General features: G+C 36.6%; 2 protein-coding genes across 3 annotated transcripts; both read right to left on the reverse strand.

The window, feature by feature from the left end:
• Positions 1 to 418: 418 nt before the first annotated feature.
• stk24a (serine/threonine kinase 24a (STE20 homolog, yeast)) lies at positions 419 to 14,923 on the reverse strand. 2 transcript variants are annotated; one of them, XM_044131873.1, is made up of 11 exons: positions 14,331 to 14,923; positions 13,351 to 13,407; positions 10,609 to 10,839; positions 7,374 to 7,430; positions 7,147 to 7,255; positions 6,563 to 6,720; positions 4,596 to 4,781; positions 4,356 to 4,501; positions 4,057 to 4,276; positions 3,423 to 3,559; positions 419 to 2,591 (listed from the first exon to the last, which is right to left on the reverse strand). In XM_044131873.1, the coding sequence occupies exons 1-11, from the start codon at positions 14,370 to 14,372 to the stop codon at positions 2,558 to 2,560; spliced, it is 1,377 nt and encodes a 458-aa protein (XP_043987808.1). In that variant the 5' UTR covers positions 14,373 to 14,923; the 3' UTR covers positions 419 to 2,557. The 2 variants fall into 2 exon arrangements, with proteins under 2 accessions (XP_043987808.1, XP_043987809.1); XM_044131874.1 differs by lacking the exon at positions 13,351 to 13,407 and having other exon boundaries at positions 14,331 to 14,916.
• A 784-nt stretch (positions 14,924 to 15,707) lies between these two features.
• On the reverse strand, positions 15,708 to 23,320 carry slc15a1a (solute carrier family 15 member 1a). The gene is made up of 23 exons (XM_044131394.1): positions 23,245 to 23,320; positions 23,073 to 23,113; positions 22,537 to 22,624; positions 21,924 to 22,065; positions 21,650 to 21,769; positions 21,463 to 21,562; positions 20,458 to 20,548; positions 20,247 to 20,330; positions 20,084 to 20,166; positions 19,924 to 20,010; positions 19,764 to 19,853; positions 19,635 to 19,679; positions 19,477 to 19,509; positions 19,300 to 19,388; positions 18,993 to 19,074; positions 18,761 to 18,877; positions 18,475 to 18,618; positions 18,335 to 18,381; positions 18,022 to 18,129; positions 17,804 to 17,915; positions 17,123 to 17,260; positions 16,733 to 16,840; positions 15,708 to 16,616 (listed from the first exon to the last, which is right to left on the reverse strand). The coding sequence occupies exons 1-23, from the start codon at positions 23,249 to 23,251 to the stop codon at positions 16,377 to 16,379; spliced, it is 2,196 nt and encodes a 731-aa protein (XP_043987329.1). The 5' UTR covers positions 23,252 to 23,320; the 3' UTR covers positions 15,708 to 16,376.
• Between the last annotated feature and the right edge of the window lie 212 nt (positions 23,321 to 23,532).

The following is a 23,532-nucleotide window of genomic DNA, read 5'->3' on the forward strand; positions in this document are numbered from 1 at the left end:
ATTTAACTGTACCATGACTATTTAATAAAGGTGGGACAGAGTACTTCCTTTGAAAAATGTTAAAATCCCAATTAGGCTAATAATTAGGTTTTAATTATAGTTTACCTTGAAATTATTCATACTCCTGGCAGATTTAGATTTAACATGTAAAAAAATAAAAATAAATAAATAAATCTCTTTAACATCTAGGTTAGGACTCTGCCCACTAGTCAAAAGAAACCCGTTTGAAAAAATGAAACAATTACTTTAAAACTGTTAGAAGTATGAATAATCCTAAACTTCAGGAACTATTCCTTTAGTGTAGGCTGTGCCCACACATCGCCTCATGGAGAGCAGAACAGCAGTCGATTTTTCTGATAAATCAGAAAAGACGACCAACGACGACAGCGATGGTTTGTAAATGACTTTAAAGACCGACTGTTCAACATGTTTCCCGGAAAGAAACAAATTCAATACTTTTATTATTTTTCGCCAAGAGTCACCACATATGCATTTTAATGCAACAACAACAACAACAAAAGAAGAATAAAACAAAAGCAGGAAACAAAAAAGAAAATAAATCTGATCCAACCTTTTTAAAGCTGATAATATTGATCCCATTCATCACGAACATTATAAGGCGGCTTCATCACTGTTTAGGACTGGACAATCTTTCCGTCCTGTAATAGCATGCTACAACGCATACCACCCAGGTCAGTCTCTGGGCTCTGTGCTGATAACAGTATCATGCACAATCATTTTGAACAGTAGCGACAGTGCAGCTGGTCTCTAGCCTCCTAATATTTACATCTGACAGCAGTTTTATCACTGAGCATCAACAGGCACCCCTCAGTAAATTAGAATCGAAAAGACACCAAATCAAAACTATAAGGAATCAAGTCACAGAGAGTGAGATAGTTTATTTCTTTAAATTTTGATGGTTATGGAATATGGCCAACAACAAAATCCAGAATTCAGTTTCTGTCATGCTTTGGTCCTACATATTTATCCAGTTAGTGAACCTCTCCACATGAAGGGGAAATAAGCTGGTCCTTCACATGTAGACAAGCAAACTAATGGAAAGTTTAGTGGAAGGAAAAAGTGTGGTGCACAAGCAACAGGGCTAACTAGTCTTGAGAAGGCTGTGAAATGTAAGAGTCAAATGTTTTTGTTTACATTTCTGCTTCAAAAAAAAAAAAAAAGTTTAATGTTTCAATTTTCTGTTCGGGTCTCCGTTCACTAAACGCCAATAGAATGAGCATAAGTTTGAAAAAAATAAAATAAATAAATAAATAAAAAAATCACTCTCAGTTTCAAATTGGTGAAATAAATGAACTTTTCAAACTTTTCAATTCTAATACAGTTGAGACGTGCCTGTATGAAAACCTCCCATCAAGTCCAAATGCAAATAGACAACTAGGCAAATGCCTCACTGCCTGACCAGTCGACTGACCTCACTCTGTAATACGGCGCATTCCTGCAAAAATACTGCAATTGTCATGCTACTGCGTTATGGCTACTTTGCTATTAGTAAAGGCATTTATACTTGAAGTGCAATTAAAAAGGTACCCAGAGGAAGTACCGGTGCAGCTCCTAGGAAGACTAAGAGTCTGCTGATTTATGAACAAGATGATGGCACTGCCATTTTAATGGAATGAGTGGACGAAACCTCAGTTTCTCTGAGCAACCACGCACAGCAAACAGGAGAGGATGAGGTCGACAAAGCCCACCCTCCTGGAACGAAGGCTGGGAACAGCATCCAGTGTTTCAACTGGGGAGGCTTTAAAAACCCAGCCAGCTTTTACATTCTACCACAACATTACAGCCACAGCAAAAAGTGAGGATAAAAAAAAAAAATACAAAAATTTAGCGGCAAAACAACGGCAGAGGGATGAAAATTTAAACTGGAGACAACAACAACAACAACAACAAAAAAAATACTGATGTACAAAAGAAGAAGGAAGGCAATCTTTACCCAACAGCCTATACTTTGCATTTGGCCACTTTGTTTCAACCGCCCTGTTACGCTTTCAACAATCTATAGAAATGAGCTTATTTACAAGTCTGTACAGCCACCCATTAGAGCTCCTTCCGTCTCCCAGACGACCCAATCTACTTAAAGCAGGATACCTGAGTTTTCAACAGAACGCCGCCACTCGTTATCTCTCACTGCCACACGCGCACAACAAACTAAGCAAGGGGTTTTCTTCCGAAAAGGGAACAGAGTGTAAACTTTCGTAAATCAAAAAACAAATGAACCAAACACTCCACATGCCTGCTAGAAAGAATGATCACTAACTCCAGTCTAAAAATAAAACGGTTGAGAAAGAGGAACAAAGAGGGGAGATCGGAGAGCAGCTGGCAGCTGGGTAAGGAGCCGCCGACCAGCCTGTGTTCAACCCTCTAGTGCTCTGCGAGCAGATAAACACACGGTAAGGAGGCCAGGAGCATTTGCTTCAGCCAAACGAGTGACGCGGGCCTTCCTGGGAGAAAATACATCTCAGCTGAGGAGGCCAGAGGAGATCTGACTGCTGCCGTCCGGGTGGGAGAGCAGGACAGAGGCGGGAAGCGACGGCCGTCACTGGGCGGTGGCCGCCTGCGGCACAGAAAACCTGGGAGGCATCAGAGCAAAGCGTTCAGATTTCAAAGGTTTCAAACTCAAGACAAGTCAAGACAACTGTGGCTTCTAACTTTACAAACAATGGAAGCCCTAAAATGTTCCCTTTTTTAAAAAGTTTAGAGGAGAGAATCCTAAGGAGACTTCAGATGTTTTAAGGTTTTAAAGGACAGTTTATATAAGATTTTCACACAAAAGTCTTCAGAAGGTGGCAAAAGGCTGCAAAGGAGAAACATGCAATCAGGCACAAATTTGGGAAAAAGTATTTCTACTTGTGATTCCTTCCTACAAACATAAAAAAAAGTAGCTGAGAAATGAGGAAGTGTGTCTCAGTGCAGGAGATGTAAATTTTTTGGACAACTGTTTTTTTGTTGTTTTTTTTTTTCTGCATTTTGTTAAAATCTGACAGCACAGAAAGACTTCAAAATTGGAGAAAATCAATAACAAAATAAGTGTTATGTTATTTGAAAAGTTTTCCTTGCTCTTTTTAACATAACTATGTGCAAATAAAAAGCAGATTAAAGTAAAACCAAACATAATCAAACTGAGGCCAGTTGATTTATATTTTTAAAAAGTATTAGAAAAAACTAACTCCATAGTGCCTGCAAATATTATCAAAATTTGAGACTTTTGCAGACAGTTTGATGCAATGGATTCTGTTCAGGTGGTATCAGAATACAGTGGTTTGAATGTGAATGTCTTTTGAATTTTCACCTTTGAAAACCAGGGACCATTTCCCTTCCACTTATACTTCTGGTAGCTCTAAAGGCAGAAAATCTGAAAAAATAAAATCCACATGGTTTTGCACCGCATGAGCTCAACTTACCTCTGAAGTCTCTGCAGCAGTTCGGCCACCAGAGAGTCGCAGATGCCAGGGTGAATGTTCTCTGCCAGGAAAATGGCCTTCCTCAGCTCCTCTGCAGCTTCTGGCTTTCCATTACTCCTCTCACCCGTTGCTCTCAACTGCAATAACAGACGTCCAATTATTTATTTTTCTGTTGAATTTCACGCATATGTACGTGGAGGCGGATTTATTTAAGTTTCAGGATCGCGAAACAATTTCCACTTTTTTATTTCTAGTCTATTTCTGGAGACATTTTTGAACAAATGGTTGCTTTGAACCGACTTGTTGCTGGATTATATTTGCTACACAAATAAACTTGACCAAGTGTGAGCCCAAACATCCTGGAAATGTGTATTTTTTTGAAAGTATTCCAGAAGTTATCAGCAGAGCAGCCTAAACAAGGAATTCGAAGTTTTTACATAGAAATTTAGATGTATATTTAGCAGAAAATGGAGCTGGAGGAGCTATGTTATGTTTTGCATCCTTATCCAAACCTGATAACAGAAAACAGATCAAAACCACAAATCCACTTTGAGTCTGAATCCTGGAGTTTGAATTATTCCAAATGTTCAACAGAATTATTTTTATTAGAAGTAAGTTGTTGATCAAATAATACCTCAGAGAACAATGGAGAGAATATTGATGTTAAGCTCTGTGATGACAAGCTCTCGGAAGTCTCCTCCTGCGCCTCCACCTGCACCCGCAGCTCTGCAGGCCCAGCTAGCTCAACGGGCTCAACGGGCTCAGGTGGCGACTCCTCAACCGGACTGTGGTCCTTGATGGTGCCGAAGATCCAGTTGTCGTTCGATTTAGATTTGCCGCCCTCCGCCAGCTCCCTGCGGTGAGGCAAGGTTCAGACACATCAGGATACCTAGTGCGACCGCGCTCGTCTGGAAGGCCGCGTGATGAACCTACTCGTCCGATTCGTCGGAGCTGGAGTCTTCCCGCGACTGCTCAGACTTCCACCTCTTGTATCTGTCGATCAGCTCGGTCAGATAGGTCGTCTTTTTGGCGTGCCTTGCGATAAACTTGTGCCTTAGCAACTCTTTGGCTGTTGGCCTCTGTGGGAAAAAACACAAAACAGCAGTGAATTTTCAAAGGATCTCTTTCTCAGGTTTTGGTCTCTAAACTACGAGCAAGGCTGTTGAAACTTACAAAGCTAGGCTCCTTATTCAAACAGGCTTCAACAAACTCTTTCAGAAGTTTACTGTAGTTTCCTTCCAGTGTCGGCGGATTGTTCTTTGGGATCAGGAATAAGACTTTCATAGGATGAAGTTCAGAGTGGGGCGGCTCTCCTTTAGCCAGTTCTATAGCCGTTATTCCTAATGACCAGATATCTGCCTGTGAAACGAGGAAAATAAGAGAATTTCATAAGGAGGGGAAAAACCTCTTCCCTTTCCTACAATCGGTCTGTCAACACACTGGGAAATGACATTCAAACTCAATGACTAAGTGGATATCAAACTTCTGCTAAAAAAGAAGACACTGATACAGCAGCTGCAGAGGAGTCACACTGACTCATGTTGTGGTTGTTCCAAAAATATCCACCAGGGCCTTTTTTGACCAGAAAAAGCCCCCAGTGGTAACTGTGCTTTAACATTCAGCACCAACACAAGCTGACAGGGGTCAGTGAAATGCTGAAGGTAAAAACAGAAGAACAACACTTCACTGTGGTTTAACGCAGTAAATATAATATAATGGTCACGGGTCCTACATACTTATGGTGGATAAACCGTCTGTCTGAAGGTAAAATGATTTGAGTTGTAGATGAACTCAAAAAGGCCCAAAAATGTTTAAAACAATCACCGTGTCAGTAAATACTAAAATTTCCAAATACCACCGTATTGACAACCACCTTAAAACACTAACACACACATTTTAATATTGACAAATTTTTATTGGATTAATTCATCTTTTCTAAAAGTAACAAAAAATCTACTAAATAAGCCCCGCCACAAAATAAAATACAAATACGCACTGAAAACACATTAAAGCACTTATGAATTTCAAAGTATTTTTTGGAATGTGAATAAGATGACAAGTGTTGTGAATTGGTGCTCTGTTAATAAACTGAACTGGAATGAAAAGAAAAGAAGACGATCGTGTTGCAAAAGTCAAATATAATGAATGAAGAATTGACAGAAATAAGTTATTTTCTTCTTTGCTATTACCAAAGAAAAAAAATCTGTTTTTATTACCATACTTTGAGAGTTAACACCCCTAACTGTATTTCTTCAATGTTTGCTTTTTATCACAGTCTACTTTTTTTTTATATATATATTTAATTTATTATGCTGCTAACTATGTGTTCACAAAGACAATCATCAATAAAATGGGCAGAAATGAAGCTGGACACCTTAATCAAAAAACAGGTTCAAACTAATCCCTTCACGTTTCTATGAATGTTTATGGAAAATGTAGCCGACAGGAAAAGTTTCTAACTTCATATCTTGCATTCAGCAGGTTTTGTCTGTTGGTCCCTGGATGAACAACTAAGTGGCTCCTGAGTTGGTCTCTTCAGATGCTGAGACATCGTGTTTGTGCTCATTTGCTGCATAACAAAACCTTATTTCAAACTTTAAACCTTTTTGGCTCATGAAAAGCTGAACGCAGCTCACTCATCGCAATTACCGACGCTCTATCAGCTATAAGATTCTTTTTCTACAGCAATGACGACGATGAATAGTGACTGGAGTCAAACTGTATAGGAAGCATATTGTCTGACATCGAAGAAAGTAAATAGAAATTCTCTAAAACAAATAATAATAATAAAATACATCTCATTATTCTGGTATTTGGCAAATAAAACAAATTCTAGTAATCCTTACTGACCAGAACAGAAAAAAAAAAGTTTCATCTGATTTAGTATGAGAAACATACACAATGCGCAGATTATGCAAAGATAAGGTTTTAAATGTATTAACGTGTCAGATCAATTTAATTTAATTTACATTAAGAGTAAGGAAAATGCTCAAGTCTTTTCCTATCTGAGAAAGAATTAACCAGCACGCTGCCTTAATAACGTCTTAAAGCCTTTTACACTCATTTGCACTTGGTCTTTTACAGCAGTGATGTAACTGAAATCCGGTCTGAGTTTCAACACTGTAATCATGTTAACTGACCTTTGAATCGTAGGCAGATTGCTTTATGACTTCAGGTGCCATCCAGAAAGGTGTTCCAACGAAAGTGTTCCTCTTTATTTGCGTGTCCGTCAACTGACCCGCCACACCAAAGTCCGCCAGCTTAACCTCGCCTTGCTCTGACAGCAACACGTTGGCAGCTAAAAATAGTTTTAATTAATTAGACAAAACACATCATTTACTCCTCCAGGAAGCAAAACAGTGCAGTCGTCACACAGAACAAAGAAATGTTTTTAAGAAGCCAGGTTGTGTCTCAATAACCTTAGCAGCATAAACATGTAAAACTACTAACTTCTTACTAGAAAATGTTACAAATAATATTGACGAAGCAAACATAATGTGTCTGAAGCAGCGTTTGATTTTTTTTTTTTTTATCTGACTGCACCGTCGGCAAGAAGAATTAGACATGGACAGAAAGGGGAGAAATTATTGTGCACTTCCTGCTAAACGCTGATGTCGCCACGTTCTAAACTCACTAAAGCGATAAAACTGGATAACAGGCACCATGCTGACCAGATGACACTAATTACTGTTCAAACACAGAGCAAAGCATTTATTAGATTTACCTTTGATATCTCGGTGGATTTTCTTCTCAGAGTGCAGATACTCGAGCCCTCTCAGAATTTCCCTCAGGATTGTGGCTATCTGCGTTTCATCCAGGGCTCCCGGTTCCAACTGAGACACAGAGACAAGTTTGTGACTCCGTGCTGTAGGAGTACGAACTGTTGTTCTCTAGGTATTTTTCTCCAAGTTTTTTTTTAAGTTGGTAATCAATTTGCAATTAGTATCTTACCAAATCCAGAGCAGATCCCCCTCCCAAATATTCCATGATAATCCATAATTTTGTACCCTGAGGAATAAGTAGGATATTTTTTAATATGTATACATATCAAATGCAACAAAAAACATTTCATTAAAACTTACAATTTTCATCATATCATAGGTGTCAGTAATGACAGTTACTGAATACAGTTTTCCCTTAAACTGATTAATGATCAACTTAGAAGAAAACAAATCACAGAAAAACCTCTGCTTTCAAAAAACAAGCACAGTTCCTGGAAAAAGAATTTTCAACCCTCCAACATTTTGTCATAGTACAACCAGGAAATGCAATATAGTTTATTGATATTTTATGAACGCAATAAAGGATTACAATCACAAAATTGAAAAGTATGCTTTTAGGCCCTTTTATTCTGATATCTCTTAATAATATTTGGCACCATGTTTGATTAATTCCAGCTGTTTAATCGAGCTTATGGGTGAGACTGATTTAGCAGTTCAGTGTAGTTTGATGCACTGAATATTTTTGGTATTTCAGACAGAGCAGCATTTCCTTATTGCCCCCATTACTGCAGATCTTTTGGCTCTCATATGTCTGTTTTATGGTTAACTTAGTGACCAAACTTTAAAACCAGCGAGAAACACTCTGTTGCAAAAACTGCAAAACAAGTCATTTTACTTCTTTTTTTATGTCCTTTATGATAAAAAACTATGTAAACTCATGCTTTGTTTTCCAGGCTTGGAATTATCAGAGAGGAAAATTACTTTTTTAGCCATCAACTTTCTTGCATTTCAGCTTCAATTCAACTTCAACTCTTTGTGAAAGTGAGGAGGCTATTTTTGTATATCAAACAACAGCAATGCTTTTTTTTTTTGGTAACAATTCATCAGTTAGATGGTAAAGTGACAAATTTTCTGCTAAATGCCTTGCACCACTTTTAACTCCACAATTAGATATGGGGATTTTTTTTTTCTTTTGCATTCCCTCGCAAAAGGTTTTGCCTTCTCTCGCAATAATGCTAATCAGTTCATGCGGAATAATTGAATTCTGTTATCCTTTCTTAAGGGCCCCTGTACTTTCTGCTTCAATACAAGGTTATGCAAGGTTTTTCCATGAATGTTAATATCTCTTTGTGAAATATCTGAAGTTTTATATCTTTTTCTTTTGTATAGAAATGCACCACAGATTTATAAACAGAAACTTTCCATAAGTAGGAAAAAAATAAAAAATACATCTGAACTATTTGGACTATTTCTGAGTTATTATTGCGGGTTATTATCAGTCATCTGACAGTTTTGATTGGGTCTCTATTGTCCTGATACTCTGAATGGTTTAATGGGCCGTTTTTATGTGCAGTTTCATCTCAACCTTAACACACAGACATGCAGTGAATAAATCGATTTTCAATCAGTTTTTTGCAACCAAAGAATTAATAATAATAAATACGTTTTCACTGATGCTCTAAGAGCCATATGAAGGAAATAAGTAATTATTGATATGACAGGAGCATGCGCCTTTGACACTTTAAACCATTCAGACTCAGCTATCATTAATCCTGTTACATGTTTGGTGTATTTACTGGGATGAAAGGTGTAAAACCTACAAAGTACGACTGTGCAGGTCCAATGTAATTTATCTCCTGTGGTGATGTCTTTTTAATTTTCAAACTTAATGAAAATTACATTGTTTTGATGACCAAAGAAAGTTCAGTGCCTTACAGAGAACTTATGGTGCTATTGAATGGTACAACAACTATTAGCAGAATTAATCTAAAAATGGGAGTCAATTCCCTTCAATACCGATCATATTAAAAATATAAAAACGAAACTTGACTTTGCTTGGGTTAAAATTATGTACGCTACAACATTAGATCTATACTCAGATGGTGCTGGGAGGTTATCTTCAAGTTGTGTAACCTCATGTAAAAAAATTTATAGAAAAGACAATTTTCAATTTTCAGAGCTACATGAGGGACAAGGGAGATAAAAAACGTGCTATAGGCAACACAAGACTTGAGCTCCTATAAGCAGGACAACAACTCCGAACATAAAGCCAGAGCTGCAATATGATAGATCAAGATCAACTCCAAGCATACACACGGACTGGAATATCCCAGTAACAGCTCAGAACTAAACGTGATTGAGAATCTGCAGAAAGGCTTTAGAAAAACACGACACTCAATTTTGCGCAGATGAAATGGGGACAAATCTTCAGAATGTGAAAGTTGCTATTCTTCATCGATGTGTTCTAGATGAGATTGCAGCTCAAGGTCATTCTGAACAGTCCTGTACCACATCGTTCAGATTTTTACAATTTATCTTTACTCCACGATTATGTCCAAATTTTTATTGGTCCATTTCAAAAACTGCCCATAAAAACTCTTTGTGTTTTGGGATTTTAACATGAGAAACTATAAAAAGACTTCACATCTGAGTCTAATCACTCTTAACCAACAATTTAGATCCCAAAACACACAAAATAAGAATAGTAAAGAGGAATAGTGTATCACTGCAGAATATGCAATACCACATAACCATGCATAAAAAGAGTTCTCTTTGTAGATATAATGCAATAACAGAGATGTCCCAAGTTTTGCGAGGCACAAGCATAAATAAATGCACAAATACCACACAAAAGCCTTAATTCTCTTCCATATTCAGCAGCACTCTGCAGTTTAGCTAATGGAGCACTTTTCTCCAGTTTTGGTGTTTATGCAGCACCGTAAAAGCGTTGAGAGGCTCTCCAAGCTCCATTAAGTGTAGCATGAAATTATATTATATTTAGAAAATAGTTTGGAGTCAATACAGCAACTGCAATTACGCATTTGTTTGTTTCTTGTTGCTGCTTAGATTATATCTAAATCCACTAGTTCCAAAATGAAACCATGAACCTTTAGTAATCTTTCAGTTTTAGGGAAGCTTGAACATGACAGTTTCTGTGTCTGTAACCGCCCTGCTACTAATTTTAAAGAGTCTGAATGCTGCCCGAACTGCAACAGTCTGAACCACAACTTTCAGATGTTTAAGCACTTCTAAAACGCAGCAATAACAGTCCAAAACCTCAGCCGACTTTATGACTTGTTTTCTCCAAGTATCTGTGCCATATTTCAAAGGCAATTACTCCATTATTCTTCTAAATTATTTATTGACCCACATTGCTTATTCTGGCGTGCAGAAACTCACCATTACCATGTCAATCTTGCTGAACATAGACTAATATAAGTGCTTCCTTAAACGTAAAAGCTTACCTTGAGATAAGATCCATGGTATTTGGTAATAAAGGGGCTGTCACATTGGCTCAGCACTGTAATTTCTTGTTGGATGTCTTCGATGTCATCTTCGGCCTCCTCGAGATCGATAATTTTAATGGCTACAACTTTCTGAGTCCTTCTGTCAATGCCTTTAAAGACTTCTCCAAAGGAGCCTTTTCCTATCCGCTCCTGCTTGGTAAAAAGTTCCTCTGGATCGGCGTTGAAATTCTTAGAAGAAAAAAAAACAAAACAACACACACACAGAGAAAGAAAACACTTAAATTTTAGTCAAATAATAGGAAACAGGGAACCTAAGTTTAAATGCATATTTATGTGTCTGTACAAGGTACATGTGGAAGTCTATATTTGCTCCAAGTCATTCCTGTTTATCTAAAACTGGATAAACTCCACCTATATTTAGTTAATTGTGTAAAAATCATCAAAATTAGTTAGAACATTGTTTATTGCTGCGGTTGGCTATAATCATTTATATAGCTAAAACTGCTACTGCTACTCTAACTAAGTAGCCAATTTAAGCTCAAGGGAAAAAGCCGCAAAATACCAGAAATAACTGCTATACATAATTTTCGTCACAAATAAAATCTGACATCTGAGTATGAGATTGATTAAAGTTAAAAAATATTTTTTTTTTATATATTATTGTCCCAAAGAGAAATGAAGTGTTCTTGTAACTCATGTCATCCAAATATCTTAAAAGAGTCACTGTGGGAGGACAGTGACCCTCTGCTGTGGAAATAATTTTCCAAACAAACACTGCAAGTCTGCAAAAACAACAAATCAGAACCAACGGAACAGAGCTACACCACTCAAACCTCGTTCCATTTTTGGACATCTCTTACATAAGTGTGGAGAAGTCGACAACAGATTTTGATCATCATAATAACCTGTTTATACTCCATGTAAAAAACTTAAATAAAAACATAATGTAGTTGTGGAGGCAGTGAGATGCGGGACAGAATGTAAACGTCCCCTGGTTTTTTACTACTACTGTATAATGATGGGAGTCAGTTCAAGTTTCACTCTCTCACACCTTGGTACACATTCAACACTCTGCACCACGTCAGTGAAGCACTTGCCATCTGGGTGACAGGTCTCATACCACATTTGAATTTGTGATGAATTACACAAACAACGTATTTGCAACATCAGTGCAGTCAATACGGCTAATCAATTGTGATTAAATGTTTTATAGCTAAGGTAATAGACATCAACAGCTTGATTCTTGCACTAGAAATTTATTTTCTGAGAAAACTTTATACATACAAGATAATAAAAATGAATAACTGCATCAGCTAAGCAGAACTTAACTTTAAATTGATATGATTATTACCTACTAGTTGCAATCAAGGCTAATATAACCACGTACGACCTTGACATCTGTATGCAGTGACATTCTCTCCACCTCCGAAAATGCTGCTATTATTAATATTTGGATCATAAAACCACATAACATACATATATCATCGTGGCTTAATGGCCTTCAAAGCAAAGGCTAAACAAAAACAGAGGAACTGCATTCTAAATTATTGACAGAGCTAAATGGCTCATTTCCTTGCAAGAGATCCAGAGTGGGAATAATTGCCTTCAAAACAGACCTGTTAATTAGTAAAAAAATAATTGCAAAACATTAATAACATGGCACTACATAGCACAATTTGAATTTAGAGTGTGAAGTGGCATTAGTTTTCTAAATGAAACCTTAAAGCTGACTACCTCCAAAACCTAGCTCTAGCTGTAAAACGATGATCTGCCAGAGATCAGACTAAATTGCTTTACTGCCTGCGCCCTGTGAGAATGGTTTCCTGTAAAACTGCTAATGCATGATGGTCAAATCAACAAGGAAGGCGGGATGAGAAACGACCCTCTGAACAGCTGGCAGAGGGAAATGCTGAACTGAAGGGACTTTACAACACGAAAATGCAACGTGGTGCAGATCTAAGCAGTGCAACAACAACAAACTCACGAAGCTATCACAACACTGGTGTGATAGATGAAATTTATAGTGTTGAGCATGATTTCTGTATAAACAACCGGAAAAATAACAGTGTGATCAAAGCTCACATATCACTGGAATGCAATTGCTGCTTCCATAGTCAGCAGGTTTGCTGGGACAACAATTGCTGCTTGAAGGTCGCTCTAAAAGAATGTTTTTGATTCTCTACCATGTGCACCAATCAACTTTGCGGTTTGCTGTCAGAAAACTAGAGTGCAACAGACGCTGATTAAACCTTAACGGCAACTAAGCAGCACTTTGAAAGACAAACTACAAAAGAGCCGCTATCACATCATAACGTGTGCAGATAAATACAAATAAAGAGATGTTTTGGTTGTGATTTATGCAAACTTGGACGTAGCATTTTAACAGGTTGCTGTTCATATCAACATGGCGGCTTAGAGCTGCTCAGCTATGAAGAAAAAAAAGAAATGTTTGACTCTATGCTAATTTTCTTATTTAACACAAAGTGTAAGAGTAATATTATAATATTAAAATTTGCAGACGATTCGGTGATAGTTAGCCTTCTACATGATGATGAACATTCCCATGGCCCTGTGGTCGATAAATTTGTTGACTGGTGTGATAATGCCATACTTTCATAAAATGTACAGAAAGTACAGAAAACAAAGGACATGTGCATTGATTTTAGACAGAAGCCCAAACACAAATCAAACAGTTGATTCAAACAATTGAATGGATTTTAATTTCTTCACTGCCCATACCTGATTTTTATTTTTAGAGGCTGAGATGCAAAAATCTTTGAACAATGTTGGGGCATTCTAGATGACAAAAAAAAAAAAAAAAGAAGAAGAGTGAGGAAAATGTGGATTAATCGTAATCTATATTGTCATCGGAATATTTTCCTCATATTGTGCAACCCTAATTGAAAGAGAAATATTATACAATGTCAAAATCAACTTTAGTTTTTACCTTACAGGAATATTCACAGATTTTTCTAATTTTAACACTATAAATGTCAGTTACAGCAGTTTTTATTTATTTGTAAAATAAATAAAAACCTACGGTACAAAGCTGACTTTCTTTTGGTCCCTTAAAGGTAAACTACATTTTTTTTCTGTGTCAGAGATTCCCACATTGGCATTGAGGATAATTCTGATCCATTTAAATTATTGTGCTAAGTAGTTAGAAAGTTGCCAAGAACATTTTTTTTTCTATCCCATATATGCAAAGTGATAGATTTACAGAACACATAAATATTTTCACCTACAGTACAAAATGTATGACACTTTTAAGGTTCGATTTTAGAGAATTGAACTAAACAAAGAAAAAATCTCTATTAAGTATAATTTAATTGCAACGCTAGACTATTCATGAAATTGAAAAAATAAGAAAGAAACTCAAAATGGGACACAGACTACTCTAGTTTAATATATATATTAAAAATTCTAAGAAAAAAAGAATAATAAAAAACAGATAAGGAGGGTTAACGCTGCTTTAAATACTTTCTGGCTAAATCTAGATAAGAATAAGAATAATCAGCATTTAACGAAGTAATAAGAAAGGCAGTTTTACCAGGAACCTGAATGGACTTTGATAACTTTTTATCAGTGAAACCCAAATGTGACAGAGGTGGAAAAGGTGACTTTGCATACACATAGATAGTAGTCTTCAGAGGCATAAGATGCAAGATTAAAATAAAAATAATTTAACTCTTAGATTGACAGCATTATGTTATATTTACCTGAACCCCAGGCAGTCCACTCTGAAGAGGGGAGTGAGCCATGGCGTCAAAGAAGCAAAGATGACGCCTCTCCTCGACTCACCTTATCAGATCAACGACGTAACTTCCCTGACAACCACTTTGACTCCACCAGAATCCCAAAAAGCTGGTTTAATGTATGATATGGAGACGTTACTTTTCAAAGAAGCGAACTTCTGCTTGCTGTTGCCTTCTCTCTTACTCGCCTTCCGCAGTTACAGAGCGCTAAACGTTAGCCACTTTTAGCCGCTAGTTAGCAAACAGTTTACTGAGTAGCTTGATCTCATCGGGTCCTCGGGACGTCAGCTGCTCGGAGACGCCACACAAGTCTGGTTGTAATCAGCTGTAAAAAAAAAGAATATGTGCACACTGTTGTGCCAGCTGCGACGCTTGTTGTTCCTCTCTGGCATCACTTTCCTCTGTCTCCTGGCGCCATCTTGGTTAATGTCATTTCTAAGAGTGAACCAATCAGAGTAGCAAAGAGGAGTCGGCGAACACGTCGTCATTCATTAAAGGAAACGTCCGTAAAGGAAGGGAGTTCACGTACAAATAGGTTTTGGCAAGTCCATTTATCATTCTATTGTTAGACAATAAAGGCGCTCAGATGTCAGTTAAGTAAATGTTGCCACCTGTTACATTACTTTAAAGGAAAATAACTAACAGAAAGTGTTGCACAACCTCAGCTTTAACGGGAACTAACTCTAGCTAACAGATAGCAATCTCAAACTGCTTCTCAATCATTACTCAATTTTTTTTATTAAACTTAAGTAAAAAAAAAAAAAATCAATTCAATTCAAAGTAATTTATTTATTTATTTATTTTTTATCTCAGAGGAATAAAATAACTTTCTAATTTTTAAAAAACATTATCTGCGAAAACGTTGGGAAATTAATTGCAGGCTTTGTTAATGTGTTATTAGCACAGTTTGCATATTGCATAAGCAGAAGAATGTGGCACATTCAGGGATCTGGAAATTGTATCCAAATTAGATTGTGAAGGACCCCAGTTTTCCTCCTGATAGCTTGGCTGGTTTCTTTTGATGTGTACAAAGGAATTGTTTGATACACAGGTGCGTCTTCAGTCAGAACATTTACACGGTAAGTGTAAAAACTCGCCAAATTAATCTATCAGAAGATTATAAAGCCACAACATCATCACCTAGGCTTTTTCATATTGTTTGCCATTACGTGTTTTATTTTTATTTTTTACATATGGCCAGATTGGCTTGGATATTGTTTTTTTCCCTTTTAAAAATAAACCATTACTTAAAAAGTATTGTTTGTATTTGTGGAGGTTATTTTTTGTCTAATATCAAAATTTGTTTGGTATCTATCATAGCCCTGTGGAATCAGTGCAATATTTTCTAAATATATTTATTACATTTTTAGCACAACATCAAACATTAAAAATACAGACCAAAGAAAAACATTTTAAAAAAAAAACTAAAAAAGCCAGAAAATGCAGCATTATCAATAAATCCTGAATACCATGACTACACTCTTATTTCTTAAAAATTTTGTAAACACATTTTAATACATTAAAATACAAAACAAGAGAGGAAAGAAACACTCTAGGAATAGAGTTGTGTTTCATTGTGCAAGTGTCCCAGATATTGGAGAATCTCTTTTTTCTGTCATCCTTAAGTGAGTCTCAGTCACTTCAAATGAACATAAATAAAAAAAAAAAAGGCTGACTTTGTTTCACAACCAACTTCTTAAACTAGCAAAAGGAACGACCATTATCTCACATTAAGAGATTGCAAAACATCATACTTTTAAGCATTATCATAATTCCAATACTTTGGGTACATCTTTTCAATAAAAGAAGCAACAACAAAAAAAGAGAAAAAAACAAGGAAGAAGTAAATTTTTGTAATTATGTTGATTTAACTTGAACTTTAAAGGAACATTTTGTTGCACTCAGATATTCAGAAAATGGACAGATCAATTAATTTGTAGTTTTTGCAAAAAACTCTTTTACATGCCTTTACGTGTCAACATCATAGATGAATTTCCTGATAGCTATAGTTCACATGCTGGTTTGAGCATATTTATTGTCTTCATTGTCACTGCTAACTGAATCTCTTTTCTCCATCTTAAACTCTGATTTCTGCAGCTCCTTTTTCTTATCATCTTCATCATCATGAATTTTCTTCTTGAACTCGGCCTCGATCGCTGTGGGGTCGATGTAGGTGTAAAAACTCGCCATAATGGAGAAGATGATGGACACCGCCACCAGCAGAGAGGCAAACAGGATATACTCTGTCCACTTTAAGGTAACAGAGAGAGAGGGAAAAGTCATGAAAGACATTGAAAAATATTTGTGAATATCACATGTTGCTGGCATTGTATGCATTGTATTCCTTTTTTCTTTTTTTTTTTTACCTGTTTGGGAAGTTTTGCAATCTCTGCCACAATGAGGACGATAAAGTTTCCAAAGGCATTGGTCAACAACCAGCCCGCCTGCAGCACTGACTTCATGTTACTGGGTGCCTTGTTGACAAGAAAGGAGTATTTAAAAGTGAAAACAAAACAAAAAGAAAAAACAGAAATAATAATCAGAGACTGACTTACATAATTCACCTCTAAATTCTTGCAACAATTTAATATATTTACTATAACTTAAATAATCTATATTAAATTTGTTGAAAGCCTCTCGTAACAGATTTCATAAAGTAATGCCTGATCAGAATGTTGTCCCAAATTGTGTTCTAAGATAGGAATATGTAGACAACATTATACAAAGATTGTTTAGTTTTGTTTTGCACAAATTACCTGCGAATAGGAGAACTCCAGGCCAGTAACAGAAAACAGGACTTCACCAGCAGTGATGAGGAAGTACTGTGGGATCTGAAGGGCCATGTGCACCGAGTTTGGTTTAATGTCCACTGACTCAGTTATAGATTCATGACACTGAAATAGACCAATCAATAAACACAGTTAAGAGACAAATATACCAAATGTAGTGGTATTCAACATCTGAAGCCTTCACAGAACTACTGTGATTGCAGTGACATTAAATTGTTCACTGGTGGATGAAGAGGCCTTTGAAAACTTACTGTGGATTTTCTATGTTTTGGAGTAAAGGGGTAAAAGAGGCTGAATACAAATGCATACTACTCTTTGCATGTTTCATGATGTTTCAATTTCACAAGTATGCCTCACTTTATGTTTTTATATTACATCCCAAACCCTAATAAAACACATTGAAGATTGTGGTTGTAATGTGACAAAATATTTAACAACAAGAATGAATGTGTTTGAAACGCCACTGCAGGGAAAAGACATGATACAAAAACATATTTTTACAAAAATATAAATCAGTCTTCAAAAGTTATACACAATAATAAAGTGTGATGATCCTCCTCCTCCTTTTTTGTTACAGTTTCTTTTTAAGCAGGCACTTTCTAAAGAATATTAACATTTAAAACATAAATCACTAAGTTTAAGACTCACGTTTGGTCCAAATGTTAATGTGCTGGGGATGAAGAAAGTGTATGAGCCTCCAAATCCAAAATCCTTGCTGTATTCACATGACTGTGACCCACTCTGCAAGGTGAATGTGGCCCTTCATAAGCCATAAGAAAATATTCAACAAACCATTGCTTATATGTGCACCTAAGGCAAACATTGTAGTAACAAAATGTCTTAAAAGGATGGATAATGATCCTCACCTTCCATTTTTTATCTTGGAGTAGTTTGAATAATGCAATGGTTCAATTTGATCATAATTGACTGCAGCTGAAGAGACATTCACTGGTGTACTCATTCCATTTATAAATCTAAAATGGGATAAAAATCATGCAGAATGTTTGAAGAACAGCTACTACCAAATCTACAAACGGCTCTTTTAACAATTTAAACAGGACTGATGCTGTTGGACCTAAACAAATATTCACCAGCTGTCACAATTAATAGGATTTTTTTTTTTTGTTCAACAAACTATGAATCTGTTAAAGAAGACTAAGAATGACTTGTTAAACATACCGGATTTCATTGTTTCCTTCTTCTGGCTTGTAAATCAGATCAGAAGCCTGAAGAAAATTAGTGGTAAATGCTTGTTATTTCAACAATTATACATGGGATGGTGTGACTTTAATTTATAGTATCTTTTGTAAGTCTCTCACCAGTTGCCATTCATCTCTGATTACTGAGGGAATAAGAAGTGTTTGTCGCTGCCCTTTGGTCAGGGAAACATTTCTTGATACTGAAGGATTGCCGATTAAAACCAGAATTTGATCACTTTCAAATTTGAAGTATTCTTCACTGGCCTGCAAATGAATAAAACAGATGTAATATTTTTTCACTCGGGAAAAAAACATCAGAAGAAGTGTGTGTGATATATGAAGCAAGCAGTTAGTATTAATTTTAATTTAAAGAAAAGAGATTATGTTTTATTTAAAAGATACATACCTGAGCTCCTAGAAGATTTAACTGATCTCCTGGAAACTGAACAGTAATCTGAGTATTTCCCATGTTAAGAAACTTCAACTGACTCTGGGACGCCGATGGGAAGACAGGCAAGGTTTTCTGGATGTCAGGTTAAAGTAGTTAGCTTTTAGAACTCCGCCTAGCATTTGCTGTGTGTTTTAAGAATTTCATTGGTCCTAGGAAGAGACAAAATGACAACTTGTCCTTAACTTACGTCAATTTGAAGCTGGATCACAGCTGCACAGACGAAAGCAAGGGCTGCAAGAATCATCCCAACAGTCATTTTTTTCAGAGGTCTGTTGAATTCAAATGAAGCTTTAGTATTTATTTGTATAATCTGCACACATGAAAGGAGAAAATGCTAACAATTATCTACAGCTATGCTCTAAAGTTTTCATAGCCCAGGTGAATTTAGACTTTTTTTTTGTTGTTCAACCAGGAACTTTGTTTCTGATAGAAAAACTTTCAAAAGATACAATAAGGTGACAACTGGCAAAAACAAAATATACCACCTCACTTACGTAAAGTTCAGACCACACTTTTTAATCAGAGGGAATACCAGGCTGTCCATAATGGGAACCAGAGTCAGAATCAGGATGGGGTTGATTGTCTTTAAGAAATAAATAGCACAATGAACATTCTGTCCTGCAGAGGGCAGTACACAGGTTTGGGTCTTCGCAGTGCACTTTTTTACTAACTTGCATCTGGTCGGGCTGTATAACGATTGACCCCTGCAGAGAAAAAAGGCTAAAATAAATGAACAAATAAAAAAAAAAACATATATATGCACTGCAGCATAAATGCACTGCTATTGGGAACTACGAAACAAGGATGCTGCTTGATTCGCCAAACTTACAAAATGTCCATCCATTGTGGTGGCTTGTAGTGTCCACCTTGAACCCTTTAACAGAGGTGTAAAAATTCAGGAATACTTCTGCTTCAGGGACATTGTGCAGTCCTGAGAGGTTATGATTCCAATTCATACCTTTTGATCAAAAAGGGTCCAGAACATGGGCAGTGGGATGTACAAGAGGAGAACCCTCAGTGCTATTTTGATTTGAGCAATGAGGAGTTTCTGCAGCAAATTGGAAATGAAGAATTACTAGAGGAACATCTTGTTGCAATCAAAGAAATCAATAACTTACATCATATTTGTCCTCTGCCCAGTCCATCCAGTGCTCCCTCTTTGGATATTGTTTGCTTCTGTGTCTGTACCGGTTTTTAATTGCAAACTGAAATGAGAAAAAAAAAGCTCTTAGAAGTCAGTGGAAGTTATGTGAATATTAAAACAGGGAAAAGACTTACCCCTATGCATTTAGACACCTTGAGCATGATATTCCCCTCTGGTTTAGTTTTGTAGTACATACCACTCCCCAGGATAAACACCACTGTTGGAGAATATGCACATTTTCAGTGTGTATTAAACAATTCCGTGGGAAGAATATATCCCGAGACTCAATAGTCATACCGAGAGCAACCGCCATCAGGACTGCAGGCACGCCGAAAGCAAGTGAGTAGCACTTGCTCTTACTGTGAATACCACAATCCTGAGCTGTAAAGGGAAACAAAAAATATTTGTTAAGATCAAATTTAAAGTTCCTCGTACATCCTGAAATTTTATTAGTGTTTATAAAATTTTTCTTTCCACGTTTTGACCATGAAATGTATGCAACATGTACCTCTGAGGATGGGAGTTATGATGGTTGACAAAAGACTTCCACCATTGATGCAGAGATAGAAAACTGAAAAGAATGTTCTTCTTTGCTTGTCCTGCATAAAAAGTACAATGAGTGTTTGTTTTTGAGGACTGATATAAAGAACTGTATTTCTATTATTATTTGTGAGGTTAAAGTTCTGTTTTTTCTAAAGCAAAGCTGTTTTACTGGTGTTAATATTGAATTTTACTTATTCATGTCCTCTCTTCACTTTTACCTCTACCATTTCTTTGGTCGCTATTTATCCAAATCAGGTTTCTTTCATCAATAATTTAGTTTGACCTATAAGCATGATTTGAACTATTTATGTATGAGTAGGCTGAAGGGAAGGCTGTGGCTCCTTCTGTGCCTCTTCAAAACTGATGGTGGAGACATTGACACATATGTCAGGTTTTAATTACTAAGCTGCCCTTCAAACATGACAATTTTGCTTTGACATGTGTCAAAATTCCTGACCACAGCCCATTGCTAACCAGGTCACAACCAAATGTTTGTAATTAATCCCACAACACAGAGATTGATTGACCAGGCTCTTAAGTCTGTGGGTAGCTGATTGACAGGCTATGGTATCATGTACAGCCACAGCAACATGTGCTGGTCTCAGATATGTTTCAATGATTAGCAATAAGTATAATCCGGCGAGGCAGATTGTTGCTCATAAAATAGTATAGTAGACTAATTTATAGACAGTTTCTTCTGCTGCTGATATCTTTATTGGCAGTGGCTTTCCTTCTATTTAGTGCATAACGATTAAAATAAACACACATTATGACATTATCATTTACGGCTCAACTTAGTTTATAGGATGACAACAGAAAGCAGGTAAAGCGTGAGGCGGAGAGTGGAAGAGTCACAAGCAATAAAACATTTGAACTATGGATGTTTGAACTGCACGTTTAGAGTGGAAGCTGACGTTAAAGATCAAGCAATTGAAATCTTAGATAGGAGCTGTCCACGTGTTTTTCCAACCTGATGATCTCCAAATTGATCTCCACCGAAGGCAGCCACACAAGGTTTGATACCACCAGTGCCAAGAGCAATGAGCAGGAGACCCACCATGGACAGCACGCTGAATGTGAGGGGAAAGAACGAGTGCATGAGGCAGCTGGTACACTAACAAGAATTTATTTATCCATGTAGAAACATGTAAACCTACATATGAAAGGTGATATTGTCTGGGGACCCATCTCTGTCTGAGTCAGTGATGTCATGGATTGCGCTGACAGCCATTGCCACCTGACCGAGCGCATAAACAATCGACAGGTAGATGATTGTCCTATGAGAGTCATAACGAAGAATAGTGGAAGTAATACAAGCTGAGCTAAAAGTACCTTATTGAAAAAACATTTTCAGATCGCGCTCCTTTGACTGAATCACTGAAGTATTAATATAACACAGTGAAATCATTAAAATCGGATCCAGTCACTCACTTGAACTTCCCAAGCCAGGAGTCGGCTATAATGGCCCCAAGAATGGGGGTTAGGTAGCAGAAAGCGACAAAGGTGTGATAGATGGAGATGGCCAAGTCGTCATCCCATCGCAAAAAGTACTTAAAGTACAGCACCAGCACAGCTGTGGAGAGGAAATAATATCTTTTTCTACAGCACATTTGTAAATATATCAGTTTATTCTATTCCATAATTACAGGTTCAAATCACAGTCTTGAGTTAAAGGATAGCTGTAACAGTATCTAAAACAAAAGGCAAAATAAGAAAGATAATGGCACAAATAAATGGGTTGTACAACTATTGTTCAAACTTCATGCTCAAACTGGAACTATTTGTGTGACATAATAAGTCTTTCTCCCCAACTGAAAATCGTAAAATGATTTGTCTTTTTTTTGTTATTTTGCCTGCCTAAAAATTAATTAAATGTGTAGTATCATTGTAATCAAACTTTTTGTTTTCTTTTTTAGAAAAGACAAAAATTGAAATTGAAAGGTCTCTCCCCCCATCTCTCAGCAGTCTTTTTTTACTTTTCAAAAGTAAGGTCATTGCAAAGTCTTGTCATGTAGTTTGCTGTGTTACTTCCCAGAAAACTCACCTCGCATTCCATAGTAAGAGAACCTCTCACAGAACTCATTTACTATAATGAAAAAGATACTGATGGGGTAGCCAAACACTTCTTTACACTGTTCAGGAGACACAAAACAAATGCATTGTAATCCCTTCAGCAAAGCCAAACGTAGTGAAGATACAAACTGATCAGTCAGCACAAAAAATATTTTGTACAGAGAAAGCAACATTAAATCTTAAAAAATTATGAACTGTTAATTCAAATGATACTGTTAGTGATTTTTTTTTATTGCATTGCAATTGATCCTTTAGTATATTTTATGCCAATAAAACAAGGTCAAATATTTGACTCTTAATTTTTACTCATACAAACTCAGTTGCACTAAAGAAAGTTTTTATCTGTTGAATCCACAAATAAAATGTCATTCTAATGGCAAAGATAACTAAAAATCACATGCAATTTTTAATACGCTGTATCAAAAGACCAGCATTCCAGCTAAGATTGTTGATGCTTGACTTCTAAAAAGCCTCAGTCAGTTTGAAAGTCATTATCCACCACTTTACCTTTCCTCTGCCCTTCCTTTCCTTTTTGAGATCATCTTTTTCTGTGGGTACAAAAATCTGCTTTAGCTACAAAAAATTTAAATATCTAAAACTGACCAACTTTACTTTGACTTGTCAGTATTACATCTACACATTCTTATAAATGATATGTCCTATTTGTCTCTAATCTTACCAGTCATGTTTAAGTGAGGCGGCTGCTTGCTTTCTCTTGCACCTTGGTATTCCTTTGAGACTTGTTCCACAAGCACTCAGTACTTTATCTTTTTCTCCTGACAGGTGGGAGTGGGAATGATTCATGTTATATTACTCCTCATTAGCCTTACGTTGTCTTTTACACTGCTGACTGGTTTGTTTTTGCAATGGGGTGGGAACGTGAGTTGCAGCTGATAAATCCTCTAACATATTCATACCCTGAGGTTTCACTGAGGTTTCTGTTTATATAGATATACTGTATATATAT

Source organism: Gambusia affinis, linkage group LG11, assembly GCF_019740435.1.
Source record: "Gambusia affinis linkage group LG11, SWU_Gaff_1.0, whole genome shotgun sequence".
NCBI classification, from domain to species: Eukaryota; Metazoa; Chordata; class Actinopteri; order Cyprinodontiformes; family Poeciliidae; genus Gambusia; species Gambusia affinis.